General features: G+C 39.6%; 1 protein-coding gene across 1 annotated transcript in view; it reads right to left on the bottom strand.

The window, feature by feature from the left end:
• The window catches only part of PANK1 (pantothenate kinase 1), a 55,008-nt gene that overhangs the window by 11,334 nt on the left and 17,631 nt on the right, over positions 1-26,043 (bottom strand). The window contains 2 exon segments of the mRNA XM_037804760.1: positions 3,201-3,454; positions 12,245-12,597. Coding sequence (XP_037660688.1) covers positions 3,201-3,454; positions 12,245-12,597 — 607 coding nt within the window.

The raw sequence follows: 26,043 nt of genomic DNA, 5'->3' as shown, positions 1-26,043 counted from the left end.
TAGCAGATTGTAGATACACACATAACATTTCATGCTACATTGTCAGTTTCAAATGAAACTACAAAGCTAGCATGCTTTTCATTTGTGTGCCACATGGATTTGTTTTGTTTTCTGCGTGTGTATTTTTAAAAAGAAATCTTGCTCACATTTCTAGCTTCTAAATACTTTTCACCCCCATTATTGACCTGTATTTGAACATCAGGCATTCGTATTAGTTAGGGTGTTGAACAACCTGACCAAAGGTAGACAATTGAAGACATTGGCTGACTTAGAAAGAAGGCAACTCATTGACTGATGTAGTGGTATGAGTGAACAGGGATAAGTGCTTTGCATGACTGGAAAATGACAGGTGGTTCCAGACAAAGGAATTGGAGCCGAATGGGGAAAGAGAGCATGCATTTGCACAGCTGGCACATTACAGCTAGGAAGAAAGAATGCACAGTCACAGGAGAGCCAAAAGTCTTCCAGCCCTTTATTAATATCCTCAACCTGCCAGCCATTCTTTAATCAAGTGGGTCCCTTACAATCAGATTCATCTGTTCATTTCGGCAGATGCAAAGTAAGACCCTCAGTAAATCAGAGGCAAAACAGTTCCTGAATAGTATTAAAAAAAAAAAAAAGCAACCTTGTTGTGAGGTATTTTAGGAAGTATTAGAAGAAACCTTTAATTACTGTGTGTGCATGCCTTTAAAATAGACTGCAAAATGGTGAAATGAGTTATACTAGCACTTCCACCAAAGTTTCAAAATTCTCTACAGTCCTCTTTTAATAGACTATACATTCTAACAAGATCAGCTGTAAAGCACTATTTTTTCTTTGATTTCTATAATAAAACTGGAGTTGTGTTACTAGAAGGAAAAAAAAGGTTGCTACCCAATCTGGGATGCAATCAAATGACATACAAGACTGAAATGAAACATTTAAAGCCATACATTTATAAAAGAAAACTGCTGTCCTACAATGATACTGTTTCCTAAAAATAAAAATACTTAATGGGGGAATCAGGGTACAATACAGTAACAAAACACCTGGAGCTATAGCTTTTGTTCTCAAGAAAGAGTAGCAACAAAGCTTAAGCCATTTGCTTAATTAAATCAGTGATTCCTGAAGTGTGTTGCACACCCAATGTTCATGGCTGACCATAATAGTTTATGTCAGTGGTTTTCTGACTTGGATCAAAAGCCTTCAGCAGAGAGACTCTGGTGCAGGACCTGGAGCCACACAGGCTTGATGTCTCTCTATTCACCTTTAGCTCCCTGTGAAGGGAGAGCTAGTGCCCTTTTATAGGGAGGTTTATACACCCAAACAGAATTTGTTGAGGAGTGCAAAGCACTGGTCATTATTACATGAGTAATAGCCAAACACCACAGTTAGCTCATTAGCAGCTACTCAAGAATCTAACCCAGATCTCTGCACTCTCCAAGTTTGAGAAAATGTACCCGTGAGGCAGTCCACGAATTTATGTGCCAATCAAGATACCAAACTGTAAATTTCTCTAATTGCGGAAAATGTTTATGTTGGTGTCATCTTAGGACTAGCTTTAGCAATTCAATTAATCCTTCTGGGAGCAAGTCTATAGTTTCTTAAAAATTGTACCTTTATCAGATCACTCTTGAGTAAAGCCAGCTCAGCTGAAATACTCATTTGTTTCTGATATTCTTGACTGTCTTAATGAGGCAATGAGGTTAGTTTTGATTCCTATGTAAGCAAGAAAGCTTAGTTCTGTAATCTCAGCAAGAAAATGTATAGCTAGTGGCAAAGCAAGAAAATGTGCAGCCAGTGGCAACTAACTTACAAAAAGTCTGTATTCTGGACACAAGTGGGATTCAGTTGGAATGTGTGTGTACTTATATATATTTATATCAGAGTTTTTCAAGAGCACCACTATTGACATTTGGGGCTCGATAATTCTTTTTTGTGGTGGGCTGTCCTGTGCATTCCAGGATGTTTAGCAGTATCCGTGGCCTCTTACCGACTAGATGTCAGTAGCAGCAAAAACATCTCCAGACAGTGCCAAACATTCCCTAGGGAACTAAATCTGCCCCCCCACCCCCTACCCAGTGGAGAACCACTGGTTTAAGTAGTTCCATCACCAGTCATGGAAATACACCAGAAAAGCAATGTTTTCCTCCTAATGAGAGAGTAGTACTGCAAAATTTCAGTACTGGAAAGTCAAAAGAAAGAGTCTAAGAAACAACCACCTTCGTGGCACAAATGACATTACTAGGGCCCAGAGAAGTTACATGATGTCTTCATCTATAAAAGACAATGGCTTCAGCAGCACATCCCAAAGCACATTCCACATGGTACTAGTTCCTTAAGTTGTTCCTCCAAAAATGGTCCAGCAAGTTGGAGAAATGCTTCATACCAAATCCTCCTCTTAGAAATGGTCAATTCACGTGCTCATTGGAAAGGTTTTGAAAAGTTCTACAGTAAAGACAACCTGTTTAATTTTGTTTACATTAAGATTTCCCAAAGATTCCTGGCCCTAGCCTCTTTTCCCAAATTGAACCCCTATTAACAGGAAGCTGAGCCCATCGGCCCTTACATGGGCACTAAGGTGTGTGTGCACTATAAAATAAGGTGGCTCTGTCCAACTGTGGTCACGAGGTTATGTTCCTGTCCACTGCACCCCAAAAGTCCCTTTGAGGTGTGTGCCGATTACTCCAGTTTTCAGTTGAAGTACTTACCTGACCATAAAAACATTCTTTATAAACCCAGTTTGGTTTTCTGGTTGGAATGGCATATCATGGCAACCGATTCATCCTTTAGGAAGCACTTTTTATCAGCCCAGCAGTATGCCAGGCATCAAGGAGATTCCAAAAGAAGGCTTCTTCTGAAGCCCTCTCTGAAGGTGCCAATGATCCTTCATCTGGATTCTAATGTGCTTACTGTCCTTGTCATTTATTTGGCACTCAGTACATATTGTCTTGTTGGCAAACTTCTGATGTGTACAACCCTTCCTTTCTCAATCTAACTACAATCTCCAGCAGGGCAAGGACTATGAGTTCTGCATCTTATACAAATCACCCCTTTACTCTTTTAACATATCATACAATAAATCCTTTTTGGCTGGCTGAGAAGGACAAGACCTTTCTTTAAAAATGTATTCATGTGAATAACCTTCTATTATAAACAGGTCATCAAGGAGGAAACCTGGATTAAGTACAAAAAGGATCTCCTAGTGGAAAAATGTTTACCTGGTCCCTGTAACTCTTTTGTAGTTGTCCTTGGAGTACACTGCTAGAATGCTGACACCTGAGCCCATGTTAACCAGCAACATAGGGTATGGATTATCAAGGCAGTACGGCTTTTTTTGACACAATTCGGGGTTTGTGGGATTTTCAAAATAGTAACATTCTGGCTTGCCATTGAAGCCAACAGAATCGACGTAAAGCAGGCCCTGAATCAGACAGTCCAGTTCATCCAGTTTATGGAGCTGCAGATCAGCAATCTGAAAGAGAAGAAAACCTTGTGAGAGAGGCCAGTGACCTACCCCAGGGGAAGCCTGAGAGGCTTTATCAGGACATAAGATTGGGTCATGAACTTTAAAAACATGGAGCCACCCCTGAAACACCAAGTGAAGAAATCTTCCTGATAATCACTTGCCCCACTGGAAAAGCCACCTTTACCAGACATCATGCCCACCCAGTGCATGCTAAAGGACAGGAACTTGTCTGGTTGCTAGAAAAGCAATCATTAGCCTTGTAGTGGGGTGAATGGTTCCCCTCCCCCCCAAAAAAGATATGTCCATGTCCTAATTCCTGGAACTCATGAATGTGAACTTACTTGGAAAAGGGATCTTTGCAGATATAATAAAATTAGGATCTTGAGATGAAGGGATCATCCTGGAGTATTTGAGTGGACCCCAAATCCAATGACAAGTGTCCTTATAAGACACTCACAGGGGAGACTTGATAAACACACAGAGGTGGCTGTGTAAAGCAGAGGAGACTGGAGTGAGGCAGCCATGGGCTAAGGGATGCAAACAGACACCAGAAGCTGGAAGAGGCCAGGAGCAGAGTCTCCCCCTGGAGGCTCTGGGGGGAGCACAGCCTTGACAACTCCTTGATTTCAGACTTCGGGCCCCCAGGGCTATGAGGGAATCCACTTCTCACAACCAAGTTTGTGGTCACTTGTTACAGCAGCCATAGGAAATGAATACAGCACACCTCCCAGGAGCTCTCCCACAAAGTAAGAATATTTGGAAAGGAACCAGAATCCTATTCCTCCTTGCCTCATGGTTCCTGGAGTCCTGAGGGAGGAATGGCGAGCCTGGGAGCCGGAGGAGAATCTCCTTGGAACCCATCAAATCCAATACTCTTCCCAGGTTCTGAGGTGTCATCAGGGCTGTGCTCCCCCCAGAGCCTCCAGCGGGAGGACACTCGGGAGCTACCCCAGCTATTGCAAAAGAGCCAAGACTTTTTTGAGCCCTTCCTATGTGCCAAGTCCTGTGCTAAGCACTTTACAAGTCTTGTTACCATGTAATCTTCACAACAGCACCATGCAGGGGCATTATTATTATCACCGTTTTACACAGGAGAAAACTGGGGTTTGAGAAGTTAAGTAACTTCCTCCACAACCTTCAATTAAGTAAGTGGTGGAACTAGAATTCAATGCCACGTCTGTGCCACTTTGCATCCTCAAAAGTTTAATTCATAATCCTCAAGAGTGTTATTACTGCTTGTCCAGAGATTAGGGTTGACAATCATTTTCCATGGACAAAAAAAAAAAAAAAAAAGAAAAGAAGAAAAAAAATCTAATAACTACCAACACAACTGAACCAATGAAGGAAGATCATTTCTAAGGTCTAACCTAGATTTTTAAAAAAACCTCTTTAAGAAAATAATAGCTAGTATTTACTGTATGTTTGCTCCATGCCAACCACTTTATATGTACCAGCTCATTTAATTCTCACAAAATCCCAATAAGTAGACAGCAGTCTCCATATTCTACGGTTATGGCTGAGAGATTAAATAACTTCCCCAAAATCATACAACTAGCAGGAATCTGCCATTCTTGCTGCTCTTCCATCATTCCTTGCCATATGAGTACTGCTTCTGGAGTCTGGAAATAACCATATAAGTATCATTCTTAGATATTCTGCCAGAAAGGCATCATCTTAATTATGAACATTTACTGTCCTCATTTGAATCTCCCACTCCACAAAATCTACTGAATCTACATCTGGAGAGCACAGTTAAACAGGTGATCAGCCAGCAGGAGTTATTCTTAACACATGGAAACAAACGTTCTAAATAATTCTTGGTGATAAAGGAAATCTATCAAGTAAATGGTTCCAAACATTTCATGTTTCACCGAGTGAATCTTGTGGATGAAATTCATGTAATTTATACACATTTTGGGGGCTTATACTATAGGTACAAAAGGCATAAAGTGACTAAAAGACTGTTGGCACGCAGCCACGTAAATGCCATCTCCTCTGGCCTCCCTGATTCCTCAGCCATGCTAACCTCCTCCGTTGCACTTACAGCCCTGCTCACATACTGGCTTCCTTTCTGGTTCATTGGGTGCCCCTCGGCACCACATTCAAAGGCCTGTCCATCCAATTGCTTAATAATCATTTGTTAAATGGGACAGGAAAGTCATCACCTCCTGGATCACCCTGAAGTAAAAAGTAGCAATTTCATCAGCCAGTCTTGGGACCATAGGTTAACCTGCTTAAAAATTAACTGGAGGTCAACCAACAATATTGACAGTCTTGCCCGGAGCCAATATCACGAACAGGGACAGAGATACAATCTGTTCAGTTGGACATCCTGAAAAATCTCTCAACGCAAATAAACCAAGCACATACAACTCTGATCTGAAAGGAAACAAAGTTATCTCAAAACTTTCCCCTTCAAATCATTGTCAAATAAAGTGCTAACAGCAAACAAACCTCTCTTCCACACATTTTACTGAGGGGTAGATATTTCTGATGCTTGAGGTCACCCATCTACAGACTGGGAAAGACAGGTGTTAGTCACTTCCACTGAGACCTCCAGAGACCTCCCTCAAAAGTCTTCACATTCTAGGAAAATAACAGGCTCCCAAGTTTAAGCTAAATAGCTACTTGGATTTTCAAACAAGGCCATCTGAAATTAAGAACAAGTTGGGAATTAATCCTCTCAATTAAGACTTTTGTTAATTCAACTGCATTAACTTTTTGGAAAGCCTAAAGCAGCATGTTAAGATCCCAGCTACTGAGAAACACTTTTCTTGGGGCTTAGGTTTTCTTTATATTAAGGACAACAAACTCAAATGCCTATAGAAGTCAGTAAGAAAACAAAAATAAGTGAAGCCTCGACTAGATATGAAGTAACAAAGCTATGGGGACTCTGGCAAATAAGACAACCCACACCTATTTAAAAAGACAACTTCTTTTATTTCACCTTCAGTCCAGTATTGCCATGTGGTAACGGGGGTCCAGTGTTGCTGAATGATCCTTTTCTCCAGAGAAGCCAAAAATCCAAATTTTTATGTGAAATCTCCCCATTTTTAAGGACTGGCAGCTAATTTAAAGATTTTTTTAAATACAGCAGGCCAAAGAAAACACAACTGTGGGCTGAATCTGGCTTCCAGTCTACAAATTTTATGTATGCTCTAATGTTGATCTCTATTATGGAGCCACAGCTTTAGGCAGGTGAGCTAATAAATTTTCTCCATGTTGGAGATGAAATGTGTCACTGGGAGTCAGCAGGTTAAGTGATATAATTAGGATCCCAAAGGTAACAAGTAAGGGACATGGTAAAGCATAAAAAACTTTCAAACTCCAACCAAGACAAACTATCATTATTTTGCCTAGTACCAAAATCTCCGAAGCAAGTTATGGGTGCAGCGGAGTTCTCAAATTTTTAGTTGCATCAGAATCACCTGGAGGGCTTGTTAAAACACAAATTACTGGGCCCTCCCAGAGTTTCTGATTGCATTACTAATGAGCTCTGATTAGAAGCTGATGCTGCTGGTTCTGGGACCACACTTTGAGAATCACCAATGTCACAGGAGGAGCACACTTTGGAGCTGAGGAATTAGAAATGAGTCCACACCCCAGTACAGTGATAACAAGATTTTGATAATGTCATACAATCGCCCTAATAGCACCTGCCTACGTAACTCACAGGGCTGTTTTCAAGAATCAAATGCAATGATGGTGTGAAAATGCTTTGCAAAATGTAAAATATTATACATATGAATCACAATTATGTGAGAAGAGGCATAATATTTCAGGACTTATTATCTCAAGTTGAAATGCATTTGGTAACATCATTTCCATACTGAAGACTCTAATTTGGAGAGAGAATTTAATGATTCCCTATATGCTAATATTAGAAAAAAAAATGTGGGTCCTAAATGGAAGGTATACTCAGGGTACAATTTTAAGAGGGTCTCCTATGTGCCTCAGCTCAGTCTATCAAACATGAATAAATAAATAGCTAACTAAATAAATCTGGTAAAAAAAAAAACAAAAAACTAATAATCCAAGAGGTTCCATACCCACTGTCTAGGAAGATTCCATGAACCTACCCCAAACCAGTTATATTACTCGACTGCAGTTGAGAAATGAGTCACTAAATTAGGTTTCAGAAATGAATAAAATACCCATTTGTAGGATACCTTACATTTTCCAAGGTAAGGAAAACAATCTTGAAAACAATGACTCCATAAATCAAATTGTAAATGACAGAAAAGGTTATCTGACTAAACGAAAGTCAATTTGCATATAAAATGGTTGATTCTGAATTACAAATTACACTCAGGGATCTTTTCTCTTAACAAAGAGACCTGACAGGTCTGAGCCATTCAACAAAGCCAGAAAGATGGCTGCTCCCTCCCCGATGCGACAAGCCGGAACAAAGTGGAGAATGACAGTGTCTACCAAATCTTATGCCCTGCATATCACAAATTGGTCCCTGGATTAATATAAGGAAACAAGCTAACGAATCTTCCTGAGTTAGGTCCACTTGGAGATTTCACATGTCCACAATTACCTGACCCTTACTATGATTTTTCCCACCATTATTAACTTTTTGAGGCTGTTCCCTTGGAGATTTCTGGCATAAGAAAAGTTAATTCTTAGGTCGTCACACCTTGAAAAATGTGATGATAGCAATCAGAACATCCTTTCCCCTACCCTAAATCACAAGTCAAATAAGATGTAACAGCCTGTTTGTTCAGTCTTTTGGATTGCTGGGTTCTGTTTGGTTTGGGGTTTTTTTTAAGTAATTTTAAAAGTCACTTTTAATTTCTAATTACTATTAACCTTGAATTAAACCAAAACTCACAGGTAAAAGTATCTGTTATAATGAAGAACTAGGTGGGGAGAAAGAATAACTTTTTTCTCTAAATTTTCCATTGTTAAGAATACCTTGCATTCTTTCTTTTAATTAACTTTATTTATCAATCAATCAATAAATAATAATAATAAAAAACATTTCCAGATAAAATAAAACAAAGGAACAGGAAAAACAAATACCCTGATATAACTTCACTGATATAACTGATATTGTAATAGTGACTTTTTAAATACTATCTTAAAGTTGTAAGCAAGCAGGAAATTGTAACAGCCTTAAAAGGTAACTTTCAAAGCTGGAAGCAGGCTATAATGAAAGCTCTTATTCTCACAAAGGAGCAAAATATAAATGCAAAGTCTGAAGCAGTATGTAAATGTAAAGTCTGAACCCAAATTTGAATAAGCATTCCTCTATGGTTCCCAGACCTCCCAGGTATTGAATAAAGCCTTTTCATCTATCTCCCTCGACACCCGGAGGCACCTTTCTTGTTGATGTTAGGAAGCGTGGCTGTGGACAAAAATATTAGAATTGGTACATAAAATATTCTGATAGGTTCTTTAAAACAAAGCCCACAGAATACAGGCAGTGGGGAGAAACACAGAACTAACAGAAACCTCTAGTGTCAAGTGCCCTGTGAGATTCAGGAATCCCTTGAAGAAGGGAAGACTATGGCCAGGAGCACACTTTTTTTTTAAATGATTGGGTTCTTCGCTGGCTTATCAATTTCTGTAATTTGATCGTCTGTAGTTAGTTAGACCAAGTTTTTCTTTTGCGTTTCATTTTGGTAAATCATTAAATTTGAAGGCTAATTTTTGCCATAAGAGGTTTGTTTGTGATACTGGTCCTAAAATGTTAAGAAGAATGGGTGGATGGATGGAAGGAAGGAAGGAAGGAAAGAAGGAAGGGAGGGAGGAAGGAAGAGAGGGAAGGAGGAAGGGAGGAAGGGAGGAAGGGAGGAAGGAAGGGAGGGAAAGAGAAATGTAACTTTCGTACAATTGAAAGTATTCTATACAGGAATTAAAGTTAATGCTTGTCTTATGTTTGTATCTTTTCCTATACGTTCTAAATTGTATGAAAAACAGTTACCATTACCTAAAGATTTAAGTACATACATCATACACACACAAGAATACAGTTGTCATCAAACATTACAATTGCTAACTATTCAGGATCTGCTGAACATCTATATTTAGCCCTTCTTAGGCAGATCTTAAAAAGTTATATCTACAAAGTTATATAATACCATGAACAGTGATTTCATACAATAAAAGGAGTTTACAGGTTGTATGTACATGCATTGCTTTATTACTTGTCAAACTGTTTCATCCATACAGTAGTATATATTGATCCTCTACAACTAACTAAGCACCTTCAATTTTCCATTCTGGAAGGGGAGAGAGCTTGGATATATGGCACCTGAGGACCTCTGCACTGACTGTTTCCTCTGCCTAAATGCTCTTCCCCAGATACCTACACGGTCTATTCTATTGCTTCTCGTCTCTGCTTCAACGTTACCTTATCACACACAAACCCTCCCAGCATCCCCTGTCCCCCTTGCTCTGCTTTTTTTCCCCCTCCATAGCATTTATCACCATTAAATACCTATATTCACTTACTTACTTGATTATTTACCATCTCTTACCACTAGAATATAAGTTCAAGAGGGACATGGGCTTTGTTTTGTTCATAGCAATACTTGGTGCATAGTAGGAGCTCAATAAATATTTGATGAGTGAATGGATGCTTAGAAAAGAGAATGATAAAACCTACTTAGTATCCTAAAAGTTTCACAAACTCCAAACGATAAGGGCATATCACTTCGTGCACTGACAAACAAGTTTTGGAAAGAAAATTGTCTTCTTCAATTCTGTCTTCACCTTGGCGGAGACTGAGCAGGGAAAACAGAAGGAATCTTACATACTTTTCGTTTACAGATGTATGCCTGGCAAATACTCCAGACCAGCTCCCTGCTCCAGTCTATTCATGAGGCTCCAACAGCCTGCCAAAATAGAGGAGGTGTCTTTATCTCAGTTGTAATAGAAAATATAGCCCTTCTCAGCTTAGGACCTTGATAAACACATTTGTTCCTCACCAACACATATTGAGTAATTTTCTCCTAGAAAATTGACAGAGGTTGTATAAATGCCCCAGGTTACTGGTTTTAATTCAGGCTCCCTGGTGAAAATGGGCCAGAAAGGGTGTCCTTGAAGAACTAGCACTGGGTTACTACTTTCTTCTGACTCAGAACTGAGCCAACACCCCAGCTTTTACACAGAAAGCAGTTTTAGAGCCTCCTAAGCTCTTTAACCTTTACTTTCCTCAGCCATGTAGGACCAAAATGCCATACTCCCTGATCTCTGAAGAGCTCTTCTAGTTCTGACATCCTAAAAAAATCCTCCCACTTCTCCCCACCTTACTGCCACTATTTGGCAGATGATGAAACCGAGGCCCGTAGGAGGGACGTGCCTCACCCAAAGTCACTCAGATGGTTAAATGCAGAAACAGAACTAGAATTTGGGGCCAATGCTTCTTCCATTACAACCTAACTTGGCCCCAGATCTCAACCTCCTCAGTTTCCAAACTCCTTGATCACTAGGCCCATTTGGTAGGAAAAAAGACCCCTGTGGGTTATTTACATAAGAGGCAGTGTCAGACTCTATTGCTGGGAGGGAAAGGAGAAGCGACAGAAGAAGAAAGTCAAACTCTGAGTGTGAGCAGATCCACTAAAGATGTGGCTCTATAGAGCCTTCTGCTGCCAGCTCTTTTAGAAACTATTCACTACAGTCAATGAGGTAAATGGTGCTACTTTTGATGATACAAATAAAAGGATGTTTCATTTTTTGTTTTATTAACTAACAAGAATAATGCAGTCCAGCAATAAAATTAATGATAGACTTTATAGTAAGACTGGATTATATTAGTCCCATGACAAAATGCCAGGGATTTGCAATACAGGCTTTGAGAAAATGTATGTTACACAACTTACCTCATGATATTTTCAACTTTCTGGCAAGACTAATCCTAAAACTTTCCAATGCTTCCTTTCCCTATGTTCAATCACTTCTGTTTACCTAGCTCCCTTCTATTTTTCAACCTATGTCTATATCTATTATTTCACTTTATTCTCACAAAGTCCTGTGAGGTGACACTGGCCAGTATGAAGCTTATTTCCTTGACTTACTGAATGTGGGGAAATAGGAGCAGGCAGATGTTAAGGAATTGCTAAAAAGAAACTCTGGACCCGTATGACTCATCCGTATCTTCCTTTTAGCCAAATTTGTGGAATCTAAAGGAGCAAATGTGTACCACCAGTCAGGATACAACATTATCCTGATTATATTGAACCAAACACCCTAATAATAATAAAAGAATTCACCTTTAAATGGTACCAAAAAATTTTTGTGTGTCTGAACACAACTTCTGAATGAAAATAACATTTTAATGTAACAAAAGAGATACCTGAGAGCAAATGAGTAGGCAGAAGTAGTGATTTGCAGTAGGACTTATGGGAAACCTTCCTAGGGGCCTCAGTCTATATCTATAAAACTGGTATAATAGTTATGTTTTCATAGTAGGATTCTACATAATATTCTAACTGAAATGCTTCAAAAGGGGGTTTATGTCATCTAATCTTTAGCGTATTGTGCAGAGGCAACAAAAATGATGACAATGATGGCTAACATTTACTTAGCACTTACTAAGTACCAGACACCTATTATCTTATGGTGCATTTTGCATCTCATGTTACCATGAGATGCCACAATCTATGAGGCTCTATTTTTGCTCTCGTCCAGATGAGGAAACTGAGGTACAGAGAGATGAAGTAAACTGGTCCAAAGTCCCAAGACTAGTTTTTAAGTATGAGATGCTGAGATTACAGGCTGTGAGAGGTTTTCTTTCTTTCTCTGAAAGGTGGTTTTGTCATTTTCATAAGGACAAACCCAACATACCATTCTGAAGTCCTCTTCAAACTTGAAAGCCCCTCCTCCCGTGGCACAGAGCGTGGTGTGAAGGCTAGAGAAGTTCTTCTCGCTGCCCATCTGAATGAACTTGTGCAGGGCACAGCTGGGAAAGCGGATGAAGTGCAGGTTCCCTTTGCGCCCACACATGGTTAGGTTTTTCAGTTCCAGGTGCACATCTCGGATCCCAGTTTTCCCATAAGCAGTATTGGAAGTCAAATATTTCCTGATGCTCTTCAGGTTCTCCACTTCCTCTTGCTCCTCTTCGGCTGTAATATCCTTCGGTTCAAAGTAGACCAACTTAACCAGCGTTCCACCGATATCCATGCCAAACCATGGGAATGCTAGAGGATAGAGAGAAAGAGTATCACTGAATGGACAATTCTGACCACATAGGAATGTCCAATATTTGAATATAAAATGATGAAAGGCAGTGGTATCACATCTATACGTGCATTTAGCATTCAATTTGCTTGAATTCAACTGTATGTGCCTGAAAGAGACAGGCAGAGGGAAATTCACAATTTAAATAATGCCAATGACTGTTTGCTTCAGATTTGAGTATGAGATGAGAAATTATCTGATTCTGCAGTTCCCTAAGCCAGTTACAATTCCCATGTGCTTCTCAGAGTGTGTTTATCGGAACACACTGAGCACAATTCCAATATTTTAAAATATATATTTGGCATGAAACATTGCTCCCAAATGCTAAGTATTTTATTAGAGACTCAGCCAAAGAAACAGTGATCTGTTCCAATGTCAGAGGAAAAACTGGCTATGCTGGGTGTACTGAGAGATGGTTGTGTTGCTTTCTAACCCCCCACACTGCCTTCCTAGGGGACTCTTCAATGATAATTTTTACAACATTCAATTTTTGCCTCATGAGCTGACTTTATAAGACCCAACTCCACTGTTTTAATCTACAGAATAAATAAAGAGAAAGGGAGATAAAGGGGACTTTGAGAGATGATGGGATGACATGATGATCCCTATAGTGGCAGAATTCAAAAAAGAACAGCTTGTGTTACATATTATTTCTTTCGACATTTAGAAGAGACTCTCTCTCCATCTCAAATAGTCTGCCCAGGAGTTCTCAATCCTGACTATATATTGAAATTACCTGGGAAGCTTTTAACATTCCAAATTCTGGTCCCCCATTAGTACCGTCAATAGTAGTAGCATTTGTGTTTTGTTTTTTTGTTTTTTCTGTTTTTTTTTTTTTAAAGTTCACCAGTAATTACAAGTTTGGGAACTATACACCAGAAAAACCATTGACTTGGTCTGAAACAGGAAGCATATCTCTAAGTATATTAAAAACATACTTAACAAACTTAATCAGCTTGAGATGTTTCCACAGTAATTATTTTTATATTTATTAAGGGAACGAAACAGACTATTTAGAGGCAGCCTGGAAAGTTAAGTGCTGTGTTATCAAAAGCATTGCAATGAATACAGAGCAAACACAAAGGGGAACTCAATTTTCAGTCTTGCTTTTCCTTTCCTTCAGCAGATCCACTGGCTAAATCTGAACTTCTAATATAAAAACTGATTTTAAGGACTCAGGCAGCTAAAGTGCCTTCTTCTAGAAGTTTCTATTTTATTCAGCCCTAGAGCACATCCATTTGAGCCCTTGTCATATTATGTGAATTATACCTACAGGTTACATGCTGGGAACATTACTGGGGTCTACAAAAGTTCTCTAGGCACCTCAATTACTTGACTTTTAATCAATAGGTTGAGAAGAATGGAGGGATGGGTATATGTCAGGAAACCATCCCTGCAAACGAAAATGTCTCTCTGGTGCGTCATTCTCGTCATTGCAGTGGTGATGCAAGCCAGCTTCTCCATACTTGGTAAGTAGTAACTCTATCATTATAGAAAAATAAAATCCCACACTCCCAGAAGATAAAGAGCAACAAATTCCACTGACAAGACCAAGTTAACAAATGTCCTAGTATCGATGCAGAAGTATGCAGAGCAAATCCCACTCAGTCCCAGTGTTGGCTGGGAAGCTCACTTGTCCAAGCAGAAGATAATAAAAACCGGAAATAGTTCATCTGTACTAGTCAATTCAGCACACCAGATGTTTCTTCTCTAAAATTCACTCTTAAAATGGCTCACAGGGTAGGAGCAGCATGGTGTAATAGGTAAAGCCCTGAATTAGGATTGAGAACAACTGCTTTCCAGTAGCAGGGGTCATTAACTAGCTTGTTGTGAGTCTGTCCACTTCTCTGAATCATAATTTTCTCATTTGTAAAAGAAGTGGATTACATTAGGCTCTCCACTTCCCTTCCCACTCTAAACCTTCTATGAATTCTTTAAGGAATACAAAATAAAAATCTCAACCATCCTCAATCATATACGTTGACCCAAGCCCTAGTTTTAAACCCTGCAGAAATGTTGTATGGCATGTTGAAAGCAGCCTGTGCTATGCAGTCGGTGTTGCAGTTGTTGATCCAGCTGTTGTGATCCGATAAGGAAGACACCGGCTGTTGCACCAGATGGAGTAAGGGTAATTCTGGCCCCTGGTGGAGATAACCATTTTGGAAAGATTCTGGCAACATCTATTAAAATTAAAAGTTCACATACATTTTTAACCCAGCTAACCCCGCTACTGGGCCACCTAAATAAAAGCACCACTATCCAAAGATAAGCATGAGAATGTTTACTGCACCACCCTTCAGAACGAGTGTGCTGAAACAAATAGAAAAACAAAAACAAAACAAACTGGAAATAAAGCAAATGTCCTTCAACAGGGAAACTGTCAAACAAAGTGTGTGACTTCCAAACCATGGAATATTAAGCAGCCATTAAAAAGAACAAGTGAGAGCTATACCAACTGGCTGTTAATGAGCAAAGCTATCTTCTGTTAATGAGAAAGGCAAAATCAAGAGGCCTAGGAGTGTAAATAATTTACCCCATTTAGTTTGGGGAAAAAGAGAAAGAAAAAAAAAGAGGGGAGAGAAGGAGAAAAGAAGAAGGCAGGAAGGAAAGAAACCCCTATATGTTTATACACATTTGCAGAAAGGTAGGGCAGGACAGCATCCACCCCCACCCCCACCCCCGGTCCCCAGGTGGTTAATAAGGATATAGGATAGTACAAGGAGGAGGTTGTATGGGTGGAGCCTAGAGACCCAGGGGAAGGAATGGAGAAAATTCTTCTGTACTTAGCTAGAATTTTCAGTACATGCAGAAGTAAAAAAATAAGATTTCAGCAATAATGGGCCCAAAGATGGAAGAAGACATTAAGTGATCAAAGGAAAAATTTTCTAAAGAAACTCTTGCACATGTGCACTGAGACATATACAAAGATGTTCATCGCAGAAATCTGTAATAACGTAAAAATGATAACCTAGATGTCCATTAATAGGGAAATATGTAGGTAAAATACGATGTACATTTATGATGGGCTATTACATAGAGAACCAGCTAGAACTATATGCCTCAATACAGAGCTCAAAAACAAATGCTGAAGGAAAATTTTTTTACTGGTGAGCGGAAGTGATGATCACTTCCAGGCTGGAGCATGTCATTACAGGCACAGGACCCTCCAGAGCTGCCACACAGACAGGAAGCATCCCAGATAGTGGCTGATCTGTCAACTTGGTTCCTGGAGTAAGGATGTTGCCATCCTCAATGGACATACAGCATGAGAACCAAATAAACCTTTGTTCTTTTATGCCACTGGGATTTGGGCAAGTCCTTGTTAAAAATTTCAGGGCACATGGTCATAGAGGGCACGGAGATCAATTGACTTCAGCCAGGAAAATTTATTTACACACCAGCATGGCGGGGGTCTGATGTAAAGCTTCAGCCCGCTTGAGACAGATGGAGAGCTGTATTTATGCATTGCTTTCAGGGGTGGTCAGTTGGTCAAGATGGGTCAAGTGGTGATTGGCCCTGGGGCCTGTCGGGGTGGGAATTGAGAGGGAAAGGTGTTGAGCCAATGGAAAAGTGAGTAGTGGTTTTCAGTGTTCTTTTAAGGAATGTAATATATATAGCTGGGGAAGAGGGGTTTTGGGCAAGATGCAGTCGCCGCAGCATGTTATTCTGGCCACCAGGAAGTCTTGTACAAAAGCCTTGCCTAGTGTGCTGTTTGGAAAGGAGTGGAATTTTCCAACAGTCCTCTTAATGCACCAGAACGTGGCCTGTTCTGACTAATACTTGAGTGCTGCTTTAACAACAACTGAAAATGTGCCAGTGGTTTTGAGGCCAAACAGCAGGAAGTGAGAAAATGGATTTTGGAGACAGCCAAAGCATGTGGTAAAACGATCATGTATGATCATTTGGAAGGCAGATAATATACTTAAGAATTAGTAGATCTAGTGGAAGAAGTCGAAAGGCAAATGTTAGTAGCTTGTGTGAGTTGGCTACTAGTAGTTGCATTTTAAAAGGTGCAACCAAAACAAGAGCGATGAGCTCAGAAAATAATTGGTTTACAAACAAAAAGAGAATAAAGTCGCAGACTTGCCAAGTAGGAAAGAGAAGCTGCTTCTCTTCCCAACAAATAAACAATAAAACTGAGAAAGTCTTCGAGTGCAAAGGGTTCATTAACAGTCAGCTTTGTGGTGAGGTTCAAACTAAGAGAAAGTCTATCATATCTACTGTTACACTCGGAGAGGGTTAAGATTCTCCAAATAAAGCTACAGTTAAAGTTGTAGCTTCTCAATTAATTCTTTCAATTAGGATGGTCCAAGAGAAAAGAAACTAAAGGTATGGAGGAGGCTCAATGAATCATCAAGTAAGTCAATAAAGAAAGGCATGGAAGCGAAAATACAGATGTATAGAGCAAATATAAGTATGTCTAGAAAAGAATTGAGGGTTTGACTACTGGCATTTGGAAATAAACTAGAATCAAATAGCAAGAAAACTATTTAGTTTTTAACAGTTTGTACCACCACAGAAATCATGAGTTTGAACCTAAAAAAGGCTGGGAAAACTGTTTAAGACCTGAAAGAACACTGCTCAATCCCTAAGGAGGGCATATTCTCTAAAGCTCACTTGAGATATGATCAAGGACACAACTGGAAAAGGGGAGAATCCCAAGGGGTGGAGCCAAGGGCCACAGAGAACAATGGACAGGCGTAGCCCCTCCTACAGAGAAGAACCAGGGCCCCAAAAGAACATTTCTACCTACAAGGCAGGGATCCCAGGGGGGTTTCAGAATTGCTTCAGCATTTTAGAACCATGGAAGACCAGTGAGTGCTGGATGTCTCCCATTCACCCCCTTTCTGAATGGGAGTATATATTGAGTTTTCCCATCTTAGCTTCACCATTTTATATTGGTATACGTGGGGCAGGGGGGTGAGGATGATGCAGCAACAACAGATAACTTCTCTTTAGTTCATAACTCTCTAGATCAAGAGGAACCATATCAAGTTGATGTAAAAACTGGCTTGCACAAACACACCCCAACTTGGAGACCACGTACTACGTGTCAAACAGATGCTGTGACTAGGTGGGACTTGGCAGCTGTCTCCTTTGAGGAGGGGATGAGTGTATTTTGACTGCAGGAGAGACAGTGAACCAAATATCTGGTAATCAGAAGAGCAGGTTGTGATAACCATTAATTAGTGCGCTGGCCAAGTGTCTCTGGTTCTCTTCCCTCCAGACCCAAGGAGTTGGACTGCAATCTCTGGCCATTTTGTAACTGGGCTGAGCCATGTGACTAATCTAGCCAGTGAGTTGCGAATGGAAATGGTGTATGTCACATCCAGGCAAGGGCACAGCCAGTGCAAGACCCTCTAGAATTCTTTCTCTTACCAGCAAGACAACCATTACTCTATCAGCTGGGTCTCAGAGCGAAGATAAGCCAGAACGGAGCCTCCCAGTCACCCCTCAAAGGACATGTAGTGTGAATGAGAAATAAACCATTGTTGTTTTAGATCACTGAGATTTGAGGGTTATTTGTTGTTGTAAGATAAACTTGCCTATCCTAATATACTCTCCATCCAAATCTTTGGCTGGTTTTTTCCCTGGAACCATCCCTCTCTTGCAGAACAAGACTGCCACTGACACGAACAGGTATTTGCACACTGATGTTCATAACAGCATTAATCACAATTGCCAAGAGATGGAAACAATCCAAATGCCCTTCAACAGATGAGTGGATAAACAAAATGTAGTATATACACACAATGGAATACTATGCAGCAGTAAGAAGGAACGAGGTCATGAAACATATGACAACATGGATGAACCTTAAAGACATACTGCTGAGTGAAATAAGCCAGGCACAAAAAGAGAGATATTATGTTGCCACAAATGTGAACTCTGTGAAAAATGTAAAATAAATGTTTTATATCGTAGAATGTAGGGGACCTAGCGACAGACAGCAACTAGTGAAGGGGGAATGATAATCTAATAAGAACAGATAAGTTATGGAGGGTAATCTTAATGTTATGGGAATGCTCAGGAACCATTATGGTTTGTTAATTTTTTTGGGGGGGGTATGGTAGGAACATGTTAGAAGCAATGTAGTTATTTTAGATTATCTGTTTTTCTTATTCCTTTGTTTTGGTTTTGTTTGAAATGTTATTTTTTGTTGTTTGTTTTTTTAATTTTTTGATAAATAAAGTTAAAAAAAAAAAGTCTGCCACTATCACTTTGGTAATAACATGTGGTTATAATAAAAAGATGTGTAGGTCCTGTTAATTCAATTCTGTTAATACAAACCAAGATTGTCAATCTGGTCATTGTTAAAACCATGAAATAAATCTGTATTGTATCCAAATGAAATATGGTGAAAATACTTAAAAACTATATTGGTAACAATGACTTCAAAACAAAACCTGTTTCTTAAAGACCTTTTCTGAAAACTGGAGAAGTCTCTGAGGGGCACTCAGGCTTCCTGCAATAAATTCAAGGGTATACAGTGAACACCAAAGAGCTTAAATGAACAAAGACAAAAAGAAAAAGAAAAAGAAAAGGTTTCCTACCAGCCAAAGAAACAGTTCTGAAGAGCTAAGGGAGACTGACAATAAAAATATCTACCTCCTCTTGATTTCACAGTGTAGGGAACTAAACGTAAAATGTTTCCCTGCTACTGGTCACAGAACTTGAAGAAGGGAGCCTGGTGGGCAAGGCTCCCCAATGTCAGCATTTCTACCTGAATGTAAATTAGCATCCCAGTGCTCTAGAGGAACTCCTTTCAGCATGGGTCTGGCCCAATGACCAAATGCTGCTGTGGATAATAGCAACTCTTTCAAGGTTCCAAGTTGGGATTTGTTATAATTGTGAAGGGAGTCACTGGACTGAAATTTCTTTTTCCTTTAGCTGTGAATAGATTTGTTAAGGCAGCTAATAGGTGGAAAAGATGTTTGAGGATTGTGTAATCAACTTAACAGAAAAAAATTTGTAAAGCATTTTGGAAATATTTTTACACTAAATGAATACTAATTCATTCAAGCTGCCTGGAGACCTCTACAAGTTGAAAACCCTTAACTTAGATCCCAATATGTAATAGAATTATATTTCTTTAGAAATATTCCTATCTCTGAGGGCTAGTCTTCCCTTCCTTATGCCTAAATTAGGTTGATAGCATAATGTAATTCTTTGCTAATATATTTATAGATACATTTTAACTTCAAGAGGTAGAAGGAGACTTAGGTCAAGTCAACACCCTATTTTTTAAGATAAGAAAACCGAAGCTTGGAAAGATCAAGGAACTGTCCAAAGTCCTTCACTGTAGAAGTGGTATCAGGATTCAGGGCCCTGAATTCCAAATCCTAGTGTACATTCAAGGATCAATCAGTCCCAGAAAGGCAAATATCTTCTTTCCTCTCCTTGGGAGAACTGACTTGAACAAATTAGTAGGGAACTTGAACATATGGGCTATTGTGGAGATACAGTAGTTTCTGAGGTGTTTGCATCACTGTTCCTATTGTAATCCACACCCAATAATTAACCTAGTTAAGGTGTCCCCATTAAACCAAAGCCCTTAACATCCAATTAAACAAGGTTAAGAGTCCTCAGTCAACCAACACCTCCTCCAACCAACCTGTATTTCTGTATCATGTACAGGAGGATTTGATAGCTAATACTCTCTTTTACCTAGTAACTAAATATTTCAATAGTTCAATCACTGGCAAGCTGCGAGTGTCTTTGTAAAAACCTATAGGCCATTGTTTAGCATTTTTATTACACTAGGCACCATTCTTCAACATCAGTAGCAGCATATTTGATTGCCTTGCTCCCAGAATCAAGTCCAATGCAAAACATAATTTTAGAAGCCTCTTAACTGTGTCACAGTATGTGAGCTTTATCTACAAAAATTTTAAGAAAAGAATGCCAGTCTACTCCAAAAAGCTATATCCAAACTTTCCTGATTTCCAAGAATAATAGGTACTTCACACCCCCTGAATCCTTTTCCACTATTTGTTTAAGTTATTAACAGAGAAGCATTTACTTTTTAGCAGTGCTTAGTGGAAATTCCAGCCTTGCCTCCAGCTGTAAACCATAGCAAGCCACTTAACCTCTTTGGGCAACCAATTCTATAAAACAGTGAGGTTAATTGTTATCAGTTCTAAGGTTCCTTTCCAGCTCTATGGTTCTGTTGAACTAAGAGCTAAACATCCATAGTACTAAGAACTTGTCATTAAATTCTCTGAGAGTTTAGTCTAACATTCAACCTTCAAAAATCAATTGTTTTAAATTTTGTGTTCAGGTACTTTCCCATAACGGAGTTTATCATCCATCCTGAAATGAAGATTTAAAATGGCCTGGCAAAGAGACCATTAGCTCTAGCAGTGGTTCCTGGGGTCAGTTTCACCAACTCTGGATGTTCAATGCCTAAGATGCATTTTTCCCCATCAGGTAAAATGTTCATAAATACCATGCAAATATAGGAGTGTGTATGGGGTGGGAGGGGGAGGAGGGGTGGAGTTGCCGAATTCTCTTGCAGCTTCTCCCGTCTGCTGGTAAGAATCCAGAGAACTCAGTTGGGCATCAGTGCAGAGATGGGAGAATTATAGGTACCATAATCATGGGTCTTCTGCTGCCTCTGAACTAGCTGATTACACAGCACAATTACAAGCAAGTAGTTTCCCTATGATTACACAGATAATGTTTGCTTAATGGCTTTACACGCAGAAACAATGCTAAGATAGAAACAGCACAGACCTGGGTGAGAGATAGGATACCCATGTTCTTTAGTCTAGATTTGTGAGTGTGGTGGATATTTCTTATTGTTTGCCCAGAATCAATTCCCCTTCTTTTGATGAAAATATGTCTTCTGCTGGGAAGATATTCCACTCTCACTCACATGCTTTGTGTGGAGTTGGTGCAACTTCTTGATGTGGTCAGTCAGAGAACTGCATTCCCTCTGGCCACAGTGATTAGTTCAGAGATAGGCTTCGGAAACCAATTAGTACTAGCTCAGTGGGAAGAGGCACACTCTTTCCCACGGGACTTATACCTGGGAGGATTTAAACATGGAACTGCTGGCAGCCATCTTGCCAATATGTGACACCTGCGAATACAGCTAACATGGAGGAAGCAGTATCAGATGGAGAAGGAACAAGTTTTAGGAATGTTAAGCCAGTAGATTTAAGCCTTGCCTGAAGTTAGTCTAATCCTTCCCTTTTCAGTTTCACAAGCCAATAAATTCCTTGTTTGGCTGGGCCAGTCTGAGTTGAGTTTTCCTTTACTTGCAACAAAAAGAATCCCAACAGATAAGAGTGATTGTGGTAAGTTTCTCACTTGATCCATATACTAGTCTGAAACACAGAGGTAGACTTATCACTGAAGTTCTCACATTCTATGATCCTAAATATACACATGCACAAAACCCTCCAAAGGCATAATTTTAACAGCATAAAACATGAGAGTTGATCTACAGTCGATTTGTTCAAACACCACAATTGCATGGAACTTTGAATAGGAAGTGAGATACGGGAGGTTAGTATAGGCTGGAGTGAAATAGTGACACATCCTAGAGTAATCTGGGCAGATAATAAAAAATATATTTACAGCCTTCCCCTCCCCAGCCCCTTAGGATCTGGGGGAAGGTGCGGATATGTTGGACATCCTCACCTGGACTGGTGTTGATGTTGTCACAAACATTGGGACTGGCGGTTTGATGTGCTGAGCCCTCAAGCATGGGACTTGCCCTTATGAAGCTCATTACCACAAAGGAGAGTCTAAAGGTGTATGTAATGGTGCCTAAGAGTCTCCCCCTGAGTACCTCTTTGTTGCTCAGATGTGGCCCTCTCTCTCTGAGCCATCTCGACAGGTGAACTCGCTGCCCTCCCCGCTACGTGGGACCCGACTCCCAGGGGTGTAAATCTCCCTGGCAACACAGAGTATGACTCCCGGGGATGAATGTGGACCCGGCATCATGGAATTGAGAGTATCTTCTTGACCAAAAGGGTGATGCAAAATGAGACGAAATAGTTTCAGTGGCTGAGAGATTCCAAATGGAGTCGAGAGGTCACTCTGGTGGACATTCTTATGCACTATGTAGATAACACCTCTTAGGCTTTAATGTATTGGAATAGCTAGAAGTAAATACATGAAACTACCAAACTCCAACCCAGCAGTCTGGACTCCTGAAGACAATTATATAATAATGTAGATTACAAGGGGTGACAGTGTGATTGTGAAGACCCTGTGGATCACACCCCCTTTATCTAGTGTATGGATGAGTGGGGGAATGGGGATAAAAACTAAAGGACAAATGGGGTGGGATGGGGGGATGATTTGGGTGTTCTTTTTTCACTTTTATTTTTTATTCTTGTTCTGGTTCTTTCTGATATAAGGAAAATGTTCAGAGATAGATTGTGGTGATGAACGCATAACTATGTTATCATACTGTGGACAGTGGATTGTATATCATGGATGATTGTATGGTGTGTGAATGTATTTCAATAAAACTGAATTTAATAAAAAAACAAAAACAAAAACATGAGAGTTGAAAACCTAAGACCCACTTAAGAGCTATATCTTGAAGAAAGTGGTAAATATAAAAATTTAATAAGAGGGTTTCTATAACACTGTAAAGTAACCCATAATTATTGCCCACAGAGCAATCTGCTAAACATTACTCTATGCAAAGAATGGTTTCTTTCAAATTAATGCATAACGGATTTCTTTAGTTTGAATTTTAGTCACCTGGTAAGACCCTGTGTTGGCAAGGACTCAATCACTCACACACCACTGAAGGGAATGCAAACTGGTGCGATCTTTCCATGAGGCTATTTGGAAATATATATTTAAAACCCCCAGATTCCCATATTCTTTGATATGGTATTTCCACTTTACCCTAAAGAAATAATTATGCATGAGCCCAAAAATGTAGCTAAAAGAAACCTGAAGCTTTATTTATTTAATAATGAAAAAACAAACTTACCATCCAACAATAGAAGGCTGATAAAATAAATTTCTCATTGACACAAAATAAAAATATACCACCATTAAAATCATTTTGTAGGACAGCATTTAGTTGAAGAGACTATTCATTATATGTTATTAAGTGAAAAGGGCAGATGATTAAATGGTATGTTTTGTATGATTATACTTTTGCCTAAAAAATTAAATTGCTATTTGGACACAAAAACAAGACTAGAAATGTTAGGCCAAAATGTGAATAGCAGTTACCTCTGGATCATGGATTAGGGTGATTATTTTCTTTATCTGGCTTTTCTGATGATGCTTTTCAATTTTTAAAAAATCAACACATATTAGCTTTATAATCAGAAAAAAAGACGTTATTTAAATAGTCAAAACCTACTCTGTGATGATGCAGAAGACAAAGAAATTGCTTTAACTTTGCTTCAGTGAATAGATGGCAGATCTGTGGTCTGCCAAGGAAAACAGTATGCCTTTATTCCTCAACTCCACAGTTACTTCCCTTCTGATGCCTCACCTAACCTACATCTACCCATATCAAGGCCTATTTTCAAAATCTATTAGACACAGTCATCGAGATGACTGGGAAAGCCTGACACGCAACAGCAAAAGTTGTTCAGCCAGTTAGACTCTTGACACAAGGGCTCCTTCAGGCTGGAATGTGGGGTGGGAAGAGGCCTGAGCTTAATTCAGCCACCTATACTTTTGTCTGGTCAAACCATATGCGAAAGCTTTGCGCACCTAAGGCATGTTTGCCGGAAAGGGTCACTGTGGGAAAGGCCATATCCCTGTGAGACAATAATCCTTCTCCCACTGGTACAGTCCCCGATTCCTCTCAGTTTCCTTCCTCTTGCCTGACAAGGGTGGAGGAACAAAAGGGCTGATCATCTTCTCACATTCAAGAGGGAAAAGAGAATAGCAAGGATTCGTTTCAGAACTTCTGAGGCAATTAGACATATTATCACATCAGCCACACAGAGAAATAGTCTGGACTTCACCACCTCTGCCACGTAGAGCTAGCTTTTCCATTAGGCACACTGCCTAGGACCCATGATACTTTCATGTGTCCATGAAAATATTTCAATTTCTCTTAAAATTGTTAGAAGAAATATGAACTTTAAGGCCGAAGAAAATGTTTTAATAGATAATATATACATCTTTATACCAATGCAGTCATAAAATATAATTTTTACAATTTTGTAAATGGAGGAAGTGTCATAAATGTGACCCTGCCGCCATGTTCCCTTCTGAGCCTTTGCTTACATTTTGCTCCACACACAACCCTAGGTTAGAATGGACATGCTACCAAAGCAGTGCCCACTTGGCAATTGTAATTTGTACTGGACCTCTATGGTTTACAGTCACATTTCCTTAAAGTAACCTCAATTTAGTATTTAGTGCAACTAAGTTTTAAAGTCAAAGGTTTAATTATGTTTATTTTTTTAAAGCAATTGGCCATCTTCAACTAACTACATTGTTTCCCAAATCTGCCTAATCATAAAAATCATCAAAGCACGTGCTAAAAATACAGACTCCCAGGCTACTGCTTGGAGCTTCTGATTCTGTGGGACTGGAGTGGTGCCCTAGAAAATGTTTTCAACAAGAGGTCTCTGCAGTTCTCGTTGGTCAAGTTCAGAACTACTATTCTTGCTGAATCAAAATGACTGCTCTGTGGGGGAGGTGGGAATGGGGAGTTATTGCTTAACAGGTACAGAGTTTCTGTTTGGGGTGACAAAAATGTTTGGTAATGGATGGTGGTGATGGCAGCACAACACTGTAAATGTAATTAATATCACTGAATTGCATACTTGAAAGTGGTTAAAATGGGAAATTTTATGTTTCCACAATAAAATAAAAAGATTGTGGTGATGGTTGCACAGCTTTAATAAATGATTGAATTGTACACTTTGAATTTTACACTGAGTTTTATACTTCAATAAAGCTTTAAAAAAAAGAATGTTGTTAAGTAGTTGGATCACATTTCAAAAGTGCTAGAAAGCAGCCTGAGAAACTGGAGTTTGAATGAGCTGCCCCTACTTGTAATTGTGAGGGCAGAACCAGGAGGCTGACGGCCAAGGACAGTGCACCATATGACCCAGCAGATGTTCCCATTCCCAGGAGAGGCTTGAACACATCTAATTGCTTGTTAATGAAATTATTTATGGGCAATTTATAACATGATATCGCATGCGACTTTCAAACTTTAAATATGGCCTTTGAAATTCCAGGTTGTACCCTCCATGACTAACCCCATGAGTGTGGGTTTAGAAACATTCCATGTATGATTAAGTTTCTTCAACAGACTCCTCTCTCCCACTGACGGCATTTAAAGGTAAGCGTGCATTCCTCCATAAAGAAGTTCGCTCTGGCAACAGTACTGATGTATTGAGGTCATTCAGGCAGACATTCTTTGATTTGCAAACCATGTGACTGATCTTGACACA

Source organism: Choloepus didactylus, chromosome 15 (genome assembly GCF_015220235.1).
Source record: "Choloepus didactylus isolate mChoDid1 chromosome 15, mChoDid1.pri, whole genome shotgun sequence".
Classification (NCBI taxonomy): domain Eukaryota; kingdom Metazoa; phylum Chordata; class Mammalia; order Pilosa; family Megalonychidae; genus Choloepus; species Choloepus didactylus.
Note: the sequence above shows the minus strand (reverse complement) of the source record. Positions and strands in the feature narration are given on the sequence as shown.